This window comes from Galendromus occidentalis, unplaced genomic scaffold (assembly GCF_000255335.2).
Source record: "Galendromus occidentalis unplaced genomic scaffold, Mocc_1.1 scf7180000077525, whole genome shotgun sequence".
NCBI classification, from domain to species: Eukaryota; Metazoa; Arthropoda; class Arachnida; order Mesostigmata; family Phytoseiidae; genus Galendromus; species Galendromus occidentalis.
In genome coordinates this window covers 338,015-352,780 of record NW_003805513.1, presented here as the reverse complement: position 1 = coordinate 352,780, position 14,766 = coordinate 338,015, and the positions used below count along the sequence as shown (strand labels likewise).

The 14,766-nt window shown below is 50.7% G+C and overlaps 1 protein-coding gene across 1 annotated transcript; it reads left to right on the top strand.

The window, feature by feature from the left end:
- LOC100898662 (ectonucleoside triphosphate diphosphohydrolase 1) lies at positions 1-14,495 on the top strand. Its single transcript, XM_018641191.1, has 10 exons — positions 1-14; positions 6,597-6,754; positions 7,206-7,301; positions 8,024-8,154; positions 10,765-10,860; positions 11,101-11,267; positions 11,396-11,561; positions 12,841-13,047; positions 13,174-13,311; positions 13,420-14,495. Exons 1-10 carry the CDS (start codon positions 1-3, stop codon positions 14,056-14,058), a joined length of 1,812 nt encoding a protein of 603 aa, XP_018496707.1. The 3' UTR covers positions 14,059-14,495.
- Positions 14,496-14,766: the final 271 nt, after the last annotated feature.

The following is a 14,766-nucleotide window of genomic DNA, read 5'->3' as shown; positions in this document are numbered from 1 at the left end:
ATGAAAACTCAAGGGTGAGTAGTTAGCAAACATGAACCTTCTGCCTCAATATCACGCCTTATCAGTGATGTGCTGTGACACCTGGATACAAAGTCGCTACATCACCGCGGCGGATGAGTCCGCTTCCCGAAGACTCAGCTATGACAGAAAGTCGGTGGAGCGATGAGGAAGAGTTCGGATGCGCGCCTCATTACAAGCTGCCCGTTACGAATTACACAATCGCATTTTCTGAGGATACGAGCGGGGCCGTGCGCGTCAAGTGCCATATCGGCCATTGTAGGGAGCTGGATATCTCGTTTTCGCGGAAATTCGCTTTCGTACTGTCAGCTCCGAGAGCAGACGTACTCATACTCACAGATCTGAGCACGCCCGGATCCGCCGGTGAGACCGGTTCCCATTTTCCGCTCGGTCTTGAGGAAAACGGAAAATCGGCTTCCAATCTGCCCGGAGCCCGCTCACGGCTGTGAGAAGCTTCAACGGGCCGCGTCGGGAAAAGAATCAATGGTCAGAGAGAATGTTTTTTCGGAAGGGAATCTCGTGAGCGTCGACAGTTATACTTTCTCGTCTCGAGTTTTGTTTTACTTGTCATTAACATGAGCGGCGATCAGAGGCAACGCGATTCGGAGGACCAGATCGGGGTGTTTTCCCGGGGACCGCGATGAGCATGAGAACGAGCAATAATTCTAGGATCCGTTGCGACGTATGGAATCGTAGCTTTGAACTGAGGTACTACGACGTTTTGGGTTTCTCGCGCCATTGGAACCTCCAGACGAAAATGATTCCGGGAGTGCTTTTGCCGTAGGCTTCGTGCTCCAAGTTCACCGTGGCTACTGAAGGCGACCATCCTACGTTACGACCGGCGACATTAAGTGAACGTGACCGCTGCACGGATGTTAATCATCTCATGCATGAAGTGTACGTGGAGCAGTCGAGCATACGAGACAGGAACCGCCTAAGCATCAAGTCTCCCGGTCACAGGGATTCAGCAGCGGAGCGGCTAACACATAGTCGATCGCGCGGGTGCACTGACATTTTGATGGAAAATGGCGAAGTTTTTTCCTTCGTTTTTTCGCCGCCGAAGAGGCAGAAACGAGGTAATGCGTCCAATAGCTATCATTGTGTGCCGCCGCGGTGATGGACTCACTCAGCTTGAGCTGTTCGTATGTATTGTGGAAGATTTTTGATGGATGTTTCTATCAGTTGGTCGGTACGAGCTGTGCGGCTCCTTCTGGAATGTGTTGAAGACACTGCGGCTCGCATTCCGCAAGTGGTAGAGCATCAACATTCACCGCATTGATTAAATGGCGAGCCGCTCGTTTAATGTTAGCGATCGGCGTAGTCGTCTCGTATGTTTCAGTGTGGGAGTTCCGACTTTGGTTGTTATGTTAAAAACATGAACAGAAATCCGTGCTTCCGGCACAACGGAGAGAACGACGTCTCTGTCAATCACGCGTCTCACCTTTCCGGACCTTAAATATGGTCGGTGGGTATCATGCTTGTCCGCGAGAGTTTTGGATTATCGTGTCCACTGATTCCGTTCGGAGTTCCTCCGCGGAGCGTCAGCGCCAGAGTCTACTCGGTTCATCGGATTCGTCTTTCCCATACCGGATCGGGAGCTTACCCTAACGAAGACTTCAGGGATGTTTTTTTTTCATCCTGAATTTGTGGGTAGCGAAAAGCGGATTGCACACTTCGTCGGAAGATTTCATGCGCTGCGAGCGAGACATGATCCCGCCAGAAGCGATTTCTCGGCTGGGCGTCCAGCCGAATCTCGGGAAGTGAGACCACGGCGGTGATTAGCGCTCACTTTGTGCCTCGCAATCAAACTGAAATGACAATAATATTTCAATGTATGAGCAGCCGGGAGTGCCGGCAGAGGGAGGGCGTGGTGGAGCAAGAAATATCGCGATACTTATTATTTTTTAAAGCACTTATCGCAACCTTGGAAGAGGTGGAGCCCATCATCCATACTCTGAGATCGGTTCTAGTGTTGATGGGTTGATCGAGGGATGTGGTATCCGTGTTCATCTCTACTTGGCGAGAGGACGCTGAAATTCCCCCTGCCGCATGCTCTGAGTCATGCGGAGTCTCCGATGCGTCCTCGGCTATCTCTCTGTCATGAACTCGCCTCTCCCCTCTGGCAGTCAGTGTTCTCACTCTTCTTCAGCCAAATGTATCCACTGGAATTGTTCATGAGGAGAGAAGCGAAGATGGTACGCGCGGAAATTCGTGGTAGGCTTAATGATGCGGGATGGGGAAATTATTGTGTACAACATTCAGTTTTGCAACATCAATAATAATTGCTCTACCAAAAGTGCCAGAGGTCATTCTGGGGAAGGCAAGGATACCGTTTGTTTTGGCTCACGCATTGCAGGTCACGGCTAAGCTTTCCATTAGCGAAGCCCCACGATGAGCATTTCTCGGAGTTCTGCTCTATATTTCATATCCTCATCCTGTATTCTCTCAATCATCCTCTCTTCTATCTTTTCCTTGTCCCTCATGCAAGCTCGAACCATAGATGAACTCGTTCAATGACAGATCAACGGACATCTGGCCCGATTCCGCGTCTGTCTGTATCGATTGGGGCTGCATGGCAGTGCAACCGAAATCAAGTAGCTCCGAGGATGTTCTGAAGAATTTTGCAGCGGGCTCACCCAGCTCGTCGATACCTCGCACCATTCGGAGACGCTCCTCAAGACAGTGACGGAGCGCCGAGTCCGTTTTAGGTTCGAACTCGCCAATCGCCGGAGGCAGAGCTCGCGATAAGGACGAAGAGAACAGAGAGGAATCGACCTCCAATCGAGAATTTTGCGCGTCTGACTCCCTGTGCGCGATCGCGCGTTCCTATCCGCTCTTGCACGGTGAACGCCAGGACCGAGGCTCCTCATCCGGGAAGTTCGTAGCTGCTGCCTAGCGCCCCGAATCTAATTGTGAGTTCGAGAACGACAGAGGTGACTCTCCTCGCATAAGACTCCGCTCCTTGGCAGATCTACTTAGATCCAGTCCGGGAAGAGTCTATGCTCACTCAGCCTTTAGATATCTACGGGACGGCAGGTCGAACTGACCACGCACCGACACGCCAGAGCAGAATGTCTGGCGCCTGGCTGTCGTGGCCAGATGATTCACAGGGATGGCGCCCAGTGATCTCAGTCTCGCTAGATCAACAGAAGGGCTCCACACGCCTTAGGGTCCTCCGATGCATCGGAGCTCACCGGCTCCCCGAGTCTGGAGAACCTGTCACCTATTCGGCAGTCGGACCAGAGGCTGGTGAGATCATTGAAGATTAGATTTTGGAATCTGACATGAGAATCTTCAGGCAAACGATCGGCTCCTCCGGGACGAATCCACGCCGTAGAAATGCAGAGGCCACACCGCACGAACTTATCAACCATAATTACGGACGCCGCGGCAGTGAAATGATGCAGGAACCGCGAAACCTCGACGTCGCTCGTTTCTTCGCAGCCGAATCGTATGGCATTCCCTGTGTGAGCGGATAAAATCAATGGTGACGACTCAGTTGGTACCCGCGTGAAAATCATTTAGCGAGCCCTATTACTGTAACCATGCACGCGAGGATGTCTCAACTTTTCTCGAAAAAAACTGACATGCAGCGTCAAGGTCGGAATGCACAAAGGAGTCTGCTCGCTAGATCGCGCGCACGCCACCGACTGCTGCAACAATGAAAGGGAGATTGACAGAAGAATGCGCGTCCTAAGCTCAGAACTGCGGTCGAGTCCAGCGACAAGGCGTATTTTCCGCGAGTCGATCCCACAGATGCATCGATCGCTCTCTCTTTCGACGTTTCGAAGACGGAGCTGTCGTTCTAGCTCCGTGGAGTGCGGGTCGCTTGTTCCGTGATTAGGCAGGGTAATCGAAGAATTGAATATATATCCGAACGCGAGGCAATTTTCGCTCTGCGTACCACCGTTTTCTATCTATCGATCGGATCGACATCGAACCATTCATTCGATGCGATGATGGCTCTGGTAAGAGGCTCAGACAGTCTGACAGTCAGTGAGCAAAGCGAGCCCTTCTCCTCTTGCTTTCGGTAAGGGTAGTTCAGAGTGGCGCGCATTTATCCACGACTCTTCATTGAGTTTCTGCGTCAAGCAACGGCCACTGAAACCTGTTTTGTTCGTGGAATCGTTCCTCCGAGGACCGTTGACTGAAGTACAGTGTACCGTCGGATAATATTCAAACGAGCGAGCTTCGGATAGGCGCGAGCCGAAGGAAGCAGTGCGCCTTGGACCGCCGAATCTCTCTCCTCGTAATCAGTAAGTCACTTGTTTCCGCTTCCGACAGGTCAGATTGACGTCGAATCAGCACCGGTAGCACCAGCTTCGACGAATCCACGTTATCTTTTGGAATCGTGAACGAAATCGGGTGTACTCAAAACGATGTAGATACGACCGGTCGACCCCCCTCAATACCTGAACTCTATCTGAAAGGAGGTTACTCACTTTCGATGAATCCTGACACAAGCGACGCAAAAAGTGACGTCTTATCAAAGTTCCAAACCTCACTTTCTCAAGCGAAAGGGTCTCGACCTGCTAGTCAACGTCTCTCGAGCTCGAATTCGACAAGCCCTCAGGGCGACCTGTCATTGGAGTCATCGGAGTGTGCCTTCCTCGCTCGGACAACGATCTCCGAGCTTGAACTCCGAGCGGGACCCTGCGCGAGTCCTTTTGATAGGACTCCTCTCCTGAACGCTTCGCTATGCTGTGGCTCTTCGCAAGCATTTCAGTTTTCCGATCGAGATGGTACGTTGAATTTTTCCCACTTCTGAATGACTTCCCTAGAAGCCTCTTTTCGCTCGTTTCCATAAGACCGAGCAATAGACGAAATGTAGGATGGCTGCGTTCTCCGAAAGTTCGCAAACTTCTCAGCGGACTTCCGAGCAACACCGACTCTAGAAACCCCGGAGCGTGCTCCCGGGGCTCAAACTCAAAAAGTCGCGCTCGACCTCATTCTAGCAGAGAGCGCGCACTTCGCTTGTCCTTGGGTCTAGTTTGAAGTCTAGTTGTCGTTAGCAAGGTCCTAAAACCCAGATGACACGTCCTTGTTGCCGTGTTTCGCTTGTACCTCGACCACCGCCCAGCGTTCGTGCTACCCTTGACAGCCGTAGCCTCGCTAGGGACATACCGCCGTTTCCTGAAATGTTTGGACGTCTTCCTGTGTCGTTTCCCGCTCGTCCATTTTGCTTGTGGTCTTTGGGTGGAAGAATCGCTACTCTCGTCGTTCTCGAAGCCTGAGCCGAACCCGAGCGGTCCGGCGGAACCGGTGATCAGAGCAATTGCCTTCTTACCCAATGATTGCTCAGCCAACTCGTGTCCCGAAAATACAAGCTCGCGAGCACTACAAACTCTGACTGAGGCTCGGTGAGCGAGCGACGCCTGCCGATCCCGTTGCCTGCTCAATGCTGTTATCGATACCCGCCAACGCCCACCTGAGAGCGCGAGGTGATCGTTCACGAGATAGACTCGAGTCGGTGTCTCGGACCACCGTACTTTTTGCGTCGGACTTCGTGATTCCCCTCGCGTGCCCTCCGAGGCTTTTATTCATTTATTTATTAGGTATACGAGCATTTGCTCGGAACTCACGACTTGAAGCGCGGGGCAGGGAAGATTTTCGAGTTCCGACGAAAGTCGAGAACGGAGTTTCCTCGTCATTCCGATGGTGCTCTACATTCTGCCCAGGGCTGGTGGTGATTGAGCGACTGCGGCCGCAGTGTTTCCCATCAGTGTGGTTGTCGAACGGCTGACCGAGTCGGAGAGAAACGTCTCTGAAAGAAACAGAGTTATTACTCTCCCTGTCTACGGGCTGAAGTGCAATGTCAGGTCGCTATCTAAGAACGCAAAACAATGATAGTAGCCTGGCGACTAAATATCAGCTAATAATCTCGACAGAAGCCACAATGCCGAACTAATCTTATCCGGCGGCTGAGCTCACTTCGAATTCCTATGAAACCACAGTCGGAAGCACCTCGACGGTACCGTGCAACGTCGAATCGCGTTGGAAAATCCGATTGGGGAACTTAATCGCGGTTCAAAAAAACAATCAAACAAACATCCGAATCAAACCTTCGTAGATTGATCGTTAGTATTGCGTGAACCCCGACCCGTGGTTGACACCTTCACGATTTGCGGTGGAAAATAATGATTTCCGACCGAGCAACGAGGATCGCAGCGTAGCTGCTCCGACTCTCGGGGAAACGTCAGTGTGGCTAATCAGCGTGAGAAGGAAGCGGCGGGTCGGCTTTTGAATGATTTTTCAAGCTTAATTCGAAGACAATTCCTCGCAAATAGTTTCGAGAAAACCGTACGTTCGGCTATTCAAAAGGCTCTTTGTTTTGACCGCTGCCGGAGTGAAATTCCGAAAGTGTTCCCCGTTGAATAGGCTCGACTTTCACGTGGTGTTCCATTCGAAGAAGCTGGCTGGACCTACCGAAGCTTCGATGAAGACAATAGAATCGATAATCAAGTTCTCAATGTTCACTGAAGAGCTCTCGCCTCCGCAAACACCGACTCTCCTCGGGTTGGAAAATTCAAATTCAAAGATGTCGACGGAAGCTTCATCTTCTCTACCTATGTTTCCAGGGATTACTCGGCCATCGATACGATGGAGCTCCGGGTGGTCAACCAGACGAAGGAGATGGGCGAGAGCGCAACCGTTGCAACCAGCGCCAAAACGCCGGCAGCATCGATACTCGGCGCAGCGTGTCATGAGTTCAAAATACCCCTGGACATTCGACTCGGTAAGTGAATTCCGGGCTCCCTCGCAGTAAATCTAAATGAGGCAGATCGACAAAAGCTCTCCGTGACACTACGATCGAACCATCCCAATCGACTACCCGCTGAAAGCGGATAGATCCAGCCATACCGTCCGAAGATGAGACAAATTCACGTCGGAAGCAAGAACGGAAGTGCTCGAGGGTCGAAGCTTCCCGTCCGGAGCGAATTGACAGCAAGATTGTTTCCCTCATTACTTTTCTGCCGACTCCGATGATGTAATCGCTGAGGCTCCACTCCTCGATAGAGCCACGGCTCCTGTCGCAACAATTTGTTGGAACGTTCCTCTTCGTCAATCTATGTTCATCCCATTAAAACCCGTTGACGGCTCGTTCTGTGTATATCTCAATTAGCTCGGGGAAGAATCACGACACCAGATCGTCGTTCTAAACGCTTCATTCGTTTTCTCTCCCGCAGGATTATATACGGAAGAAAATGTTATGCTTGCGGAGAGGAAACAAGTCTCCAGCTATAAACTGACCACCGGCGACACGGTCTATTTGAGGCCGAAAGGTAAACTATACGGAGGACATTAGCCGCTTCAAAACGCCAATCGGGATCGTTCGGTGATAGCATCACTGAGCTCATTCTGGTTGGAAATACGTAGTCACCCAGCGTGATTCACAGCTCACATCTACGATCCGTTTCTCGGAAGCTCCCTTCTTTATTTCCCATCATGCCAACCGCATTGACCGCTTGTACGAAAGCGGCGTCTGTCATACAATCGGAATTCTTCGCGAGAGTCTTCTTCCCGGGTGAATCATACCTAGCGGGGTACATTCGTTGAAGAAATTATCAAGGCACAGGGACGCTCGCTCAGAATGCTGAGCGAACGATATAGGAATTTCGGGGAACGGACGAGAAAAGGCCCGTGCAATAATTGACGGACGGAAAAGGGGCTTTTGACGAAACGATGACTGAGATGTTTGTAGCGAGAAAGTGAAGCGCTCGGTCAAACAAAGCATTCGATTCGTGCGTGGAGACCTTCGAATAAACGTTCATAATCGAAGCACTTCGAAAGGATAGGCCGGCTCTGAGATCGTAAACTGGTCTCCTCCGAGCCTCGAAGTCTGAAAACGTTCATACTCCCCACGGTCAATACTCGTGTACTGCCCTTGGCTGTCTCAGAATATAAGCCGTGAAGATTAACGTGGACTTTACACTGGGGGGTGATTGATCCGTCTATATTGCACTCAATTCTCGACGGTGTTTTAGAGAAAATTCTCGGTTTCCAGCTGAAGGTGACGATCTCCTATTCTTGATCAACTGGCGAGTGCTGGCAACATATATATCGCTGCTCGCTCTGACCGGACTCGTGATCGTCGGCTCAATATACGCCGCGACATCTGGGAAAGCTCCGTTCGTGGTAAGTGTCCAAAAAATCTTTTCTCTCCGAGTATTCTCTGCCATCGGATAATTTGACCAAGAATCGGTTCGGGGATCGTGCCGATCTCATTCGTGGTGAGCGGGCTCCAGGCTGGTGATATGCGGAATTCATAAACCAGGTCAGAACGCGGGCTGGGATAAACTCCCGGGTGACATTATCGACGCTCAAGAGTTGTTAGGAAACGCGCTGACAACGTTTAGAGGCGGTATGGATTGAAAAGCCGTACAATGAATGGACTTGAATGTTAAAATTCTGTATCAAAATGGGAGAGGAAGCCACGCGACGCGCTTTTTGTGTGCTGGACGCGTTCTGTCACGCCGACAGAAGTGAACTTTCGAGCCGTGAGCGTTCTGTTGAGCACGGTCATCGTCAATCCACGAAGAAAAGTACCTACCCGGGCGTTCGCAGTGAAAAATGCGTCATCGCTTCCGGAGTTCCTACGGTGACGTACCGCGGAAATCTGGCGAGAATCGAATTATTCATGTTTACCGGCTCGGCGCTAAAAACAGGTCTAGCGCGTTTCCACATTCTGCCTCCGGTGTATATTTGATACCCGAAAGCAGGATCTGGGAGATCGTACTCATTCCAATGCTTCCATAAACTAACTATAGTATAGAGGATTCTCGAGTATCACGTTGCAAAGATGTTTCATCCCCGAAAACGAAGCGCGGTGATCTCGTGATGGCACCGAGAAAGGATTTTTCGTTCAGTCGTCCCATTTGGCTCCGGCGGTCTACTCCTTCTCACTAGAAGTCTTCTCGCCTCGAGCTTTCCGATAAATTCGCTCAATTCAACGAAACAGAAAGTCACCCTGTCTCAACGCTATCTGTCAAAGAGATTCTTCTCACGGTACTGCTCGTGAACGACCTTGAACAGCTCGTTCTCTCCTTTCGGGCCGTTGGAAGAAGCGACCGCAGTGTTCGGGGCTAGCGGCAACGACAAAAAACGTTCGTTTTGCTTTCCCAACGGATCCTGCATGGCGTGCGTTTTTGGAGACGGCAAATTACTTAGTCTAGCCGACGAGCTGCCAGGTCGGAAGTCATGTTCAGCTTGGCGCACAGAAAGTACTGATTACTGTAGGTGATGCGCTGCCGCAGGATCGCTCCTGGGATGGAAAACGCTTCGCCTCAGGGTGCATCCGAAATCTGTAGCATTTTTCTCGACTATCCGAGACTGATCACACAGCTGACAGGGGGGGGAAGGAGGAAATGTTGATATATTTACAAGACGGAGAATATTTGAGACCAAAGCTTCGTGCTGGACACACAGGCTCGATTGCCTCTCTTACGGCGAGTTTTTGAAACACTGACGGAAAATCTGTACACATTCGATTGTTCGACTTCGTGTCGAGCAGAGACGCTCCCGTCACCGGCGCCGAGAGGGTCCAATAGCGATGTAAATTACAACTTGACGATCTTGTCAGTGGATACCTGTACAGCTGACTGTCCTTCACGGAAGCATTCGGCTGAGTAAGTCGAGCGCCGCATCTGATCGAGCGCTGCTATGCTCACTGAACCTGCTTTCGCACGCATCGCGAAGGCCTACGGAGCCAGTGTGCCGGCTCGAGCAGGCTTAGTGAATAACAGTTTTCCGACATCTAATATTGTCTCGATCGCGGTCCTCCTCCTTGAGATACTCGACTGAGGTGTGAGAGAAAGTTCGGATCAAGACTTCTCGAGACTGTCGAAACCGATCCCCCATGGTCCTCCACGATACAGTGAGACCGAGCGAAGAAGCCACCGGGACAACTAAGAAATGTGGGTCCGTTATCGGGAATTCCTCAGAACTGCTCTCGTCATCTTTCCTAAAAATCCCGGTGGAAATCCGGGTTGCGTGAATGTCGCTGTGGAAGGATGGCATAGCAACGTCCTGATCGAGGGAAACAAAGAGAAAAAAAAACTTACAAACACCATGGAATGAAATCACGAGAAAATAAGGAGCCGGGGTCCCACTGGAAAGGCTGAGGCGGACAATCAGAAGTGCGAGCGACAAGAGAGACGAAATGAGCGATTGCGTGAGAGCTTTCAATGATCGCTCTCGCGATCGGGAATCCCGAGAATGGTCGACCGCGACAGATTTTTGTCGCAGTGTCGAAATGACGATGCCTGCTCTTGGTCCGCGGAGAAATTCAAAACTCCGGTCGGAAGCAGCCTGGCAGAGCGGCCCCTACGCGGTCAATCAAGTTGTGAACCGCGTTTCGGGTGCGCTAATGAAGACAGTTGTCTCCACGATTCATTCGACGCTACGCCGGAGCGGAGTCGTGATCGGCCTTTCCTTTTTGTTACTCTTGATGGCGGAAATAGCTTCACGGCAACGTTGCACCGACGGCATCGATCCCATCAAACGGTCGAACCAAACAAACCCCGATAACCCTTCCGTGATTGCTCACAAAATACGTCTTAGGCTCAGGAGACTCAAGAGCCGAGATTTCAGTCACTAACCAGCCCGGCGGAATTCGGGCGAGCCAAACGTTTCGGAACCCTAACCCTGAATCCCTTGGGACATTTCCTGTGGGCTCGATGAAATCATCACCATATTCCTCCTCCCAGCGGAGTCAGATTCGGGTTTTCATTCACGTTTCGCTTCCAGTATGGGGTGGTGATCGATGCGGGTTCCTCACATTCAGAGGCAACGCTCTACCATTGGGATGGATCGAAGTTTTTCGGAACCGGAAAAGCGATACAGGTTTGTGTTTCCTTTTTGCCCTTTTTGAATCGATAAATCCTCAATCATCAATAATGGTTACCTCAGCGGGTATCGAATTATACCGACAGGAAGAGTCATGTCCCAATCACTGTTCGGAGTCGGAGTAGTTCAGACCATGTGCAATTCGAAATTTATGATACGAGACGAGTGATTTTTGTGCAGACACGCCTTATTTGTCCGTTCGGCACAACGGCTAAACTCTCCATTAATTTTCCGAAGGTCGCCCATGCTGGATCAGACTCGTCTGGGATCTCGGCCCTCACCCCGCGAGAAACGCAGAAGGTTTTGGAAGATCTGCTGGAAGAAGTGAAGAAGGCCATTCCTCCTCAAGAACTCTACAGAACCAAAGTTTATCTCAGTGCAACCGCCGGAATGCGGCTTCTCAAGTGAGTCTACTAAGCTGATTATCGGGAACTCCTGGGAAAATTCATATTCGCTTCAATTCAAAGTTCGAAATCCGATGTTTCCTTCGAATCAGAAGACCACAATGAAATGTCGATCTTTCCCCCACTAGCATCACCGATCCCGAGAAAGCCGACTTGAATTTTCTGGCCGCGGAAGCAGCCATAAAAGGCTCAGGGATGTCCTTTGGTTCGGCGGGGATCCTGACCGGTCAAGATGAAGGACTCTCGGCGTGGCTTTCAGCGAATTATCTCCTCGATAAGCTCCCGAAGGATCGCGTAAGTTCTGATCTCCGGCAGTCGGAATTATCTCCAGATGGGTAACGCTCCGCAATCGGATGCATGTCCTCGAAGGGAAGAGATCAGTCAAGAGGCGAGGTTGGCGATATAATACCGATAAGCTCGATGAAAGATCTTCTGCGGGTCGCTGTCGGAATCGCAGCCACAGGAGGAGATCTTGACGACGATTTTCATTACATGTTTCGTGCCCCTCCGGATCGAGACGATCTTGCTGGCTGACTGACGGGCCGACTGCTTGTCGCTCGCACGCTGTTTGAATGAGGCTGAGAGAGGTCGAAGCCACAGCTATCTTCAGCGTCGTGTGAGAGGCCCCGAAGACCAATTGGATATATTCCGGTCATCAGCCAGTGAGCGAGCACTCCTGAAGACGAGAATCGCCGAATCGTCTCGGAGGCAGACAGCCACGGACACCGGAGTGCTGCTCTCGTCAATCGTTCGTTAAAATCATCGAACTGGCTAGCTATCTGACTTACTTAGCTACACAGCGATTTCACGCTCTGTACTCCTCGACACGGGTTATCGAAAGCGGCGGGAGCAGACTGATTCGCGAATCGCCATGAACTCCAGGATCGTGTTTCTCACACAGTCCCGATAAGAGTGTGCATTCGAGAATCGTGTCCTTCCGGAACGTCGATTCCGAGCACTTTGCTGACTCGTGACGCTTCTGTGACGGTTAACGCTGCAGGGCGGTCTGTCGTTCGTTCGTTTTCATCGATCTAAACTCAGAAATGCGATCCCTCGGTCGGGTTCTTCAGCAAGCATTGTTCTGCTCGTCAGAATCGACGCGCCGCCTTCATATACGCTTCGTTCAATAACGCGCGAAACAAAGCTCGATGAAATCCGGACGATGCATTGACTCATGATAAGTGATCGCTCATTCGAGGTTGCATGAAGCGATCTAGCCGTCGGCCTCGATGAAATTATCCCCGTGGTGAAGGAGCATCCGCGTGCCGGATGTTGCGGTCAAGACACTGAGTTCCCCCCTCCCGGGTGCAATGGAGTGCACTCGGACGGCAACAACGCTCGCGAGCATGAGCGCGTAACGGTCAAGGTTCCCGAAGCGATCACTCGATCTTGATTTCGTGTTTCCCTCACTCTACATTACATGACTTTGCTGACTCACGACTTCTCGCGTTTGAGACCCTGCGTTGATATTCACTTGAAAATCGGAAAAACGAATCGAGATTCGGAAAAACGAAGAATCAGATATGCGACAGTGAAATGGAGCTTTTTCATCAATTTTATATCCATATTTCAGACGAAACCGGAAGATCTCGTTGGTGCCATGGATTGCGGAGGAGCGTCGACGCAAATCGCCTTCGAAGTTGACCGAAATTCGAATCATCCCGAGTTCCGTCTCATGAAGTTATACGGTCACGAATACAACGTGTTCTCGCGAACTTATTTATGCTTCGGACTCAACGAGGCCTTCTCCCGTTACATTATGTTGCTCCTAAGCGAGCAGGTTGGTTTCTCTTCCATATGATAGGAATAAGAATCCCATATTAATCGCGCTATGAGGAAGAAAGTGACGACATACGCCAAGGACTCCGCATTGCGTAGTTTTTCAAGGGCGGATTTTATTCTGCAGAAATACGATCTCGGTAGACAAATTGACTCTCCGTGTCACAACAAGGGCTACAAAGATTTCGTAAACCTCGAGAGAATTCTCTCTCCATGCACGGTTCACAAGGACATGCCTGAAAATCTCTACCAGAAGAAAGCCACGGTGAGCCAGAGAAGAGCGGATACGTCCTCGTAAATCAAGGATTCTTGAAATCGTCGAGGTCGATCTTCATGAGTTCAAAATCAGTACTCTCATTCTTAACCTTTGCAGAAGCTCCGAATCGTTGGCACCGGCGAAAGCGCTGTCTGTCAAAGCACCGTATCGAACCTGTTCCCCGAAAAGGACTGCAGATTCCGCGGTTTCAATGAATGCTTCAGAAGGATGCCGATCGCCGTCCCCAACGCCAATTTCTCGGCGCTCTCTGGCTTCACTTATGTTATCGACGAGCTGGGCTTCAATGGGACCTCAATGGACGAGCTCGGGAGATCCGTCTACGACTTCTGCGGACGGCCGTACCAAGAGGTCAAAGACGAGGTATACAAAGGGAAAGACAAGTTCGCCTCCACGGGCTGTTTCAGAGCCGCCTACGTCACCAGTCTACTTCAAAACTTCGGCATCAGCAACGAGAATTTGAATCGGGTCAGCTTCTTGCGGGAGGCCAAGGGATACAACCTCGGGTGGTCTTTGGGCTACATGATCAACGCTACGAACGCTATTCCCGAAGCCGATCCATACCCGGCTGCGATCCCGACGCCCTGGTTCGTCATAAGCGTTATTCTGTTTGCCGTGGTCCTCGGCATCGGAGTATTCGCATACTTCATCTACAGGCGAAGAGCACAGAGATTGAATCGGGCCAAGAAAGAGAAGGACGGAAAAGAAGAGTATGGCTTGAAAGAGACTTCTGCTTAGAGGTCTGCTATTTAAGTGTATTTATTTTAAATACTATACTATTAAGGTATTGAGATTCGGGAGAAATCATTATGCGAATCACTGTTACTATGAGTTATGGCAGGATTTGAATGATTGGGAGGCATGCCTATCTATGTAAAACTAGGGAGTCGAGGTCCACATTCGGTGCGATCAAGAATCGATTCCGATCCCCGGAATCACAACGGGACCGATCCTATCTTAGAACAGCGTACAGCTTGGAAGACTTGTGTATATGTGTACAATATGTACTTCTGGAACGAATGGAAAACGGGTGAATGAATGCAACGTCCTTCGTTGACACCGCCAAAGTTCCGAGGCTTCGAGAAGAATTGCTGGTAGGTACTATGAATCACTCCATGTGACAAATAAGCAGAAGTAAAATGTGAAAGCTGCTTGATTGAATAAATTTCGATTGTACCCGCATCCTGGCTTTGACCCTATTCTCCCTGAACACAGATCCGTCTGAGCGGAGTGGATTGATGTTTCTCTGGCAGGAAAGCTCGGAGACCGGATGCGGACAGACATTCCCCGATCGGCTGTGGAGGCATCTGGAATCGCAAATTGGCGTCGGAGGCTACGGCATGAGCTGAACTAGCAGCTCTGCCTCTAAAGTCAAGGCACAAGCTCGATCTCAATTCCTTGAGTATCTCTGCGCACAGTAGACGTTTCTGACCTGATCGATTCCAT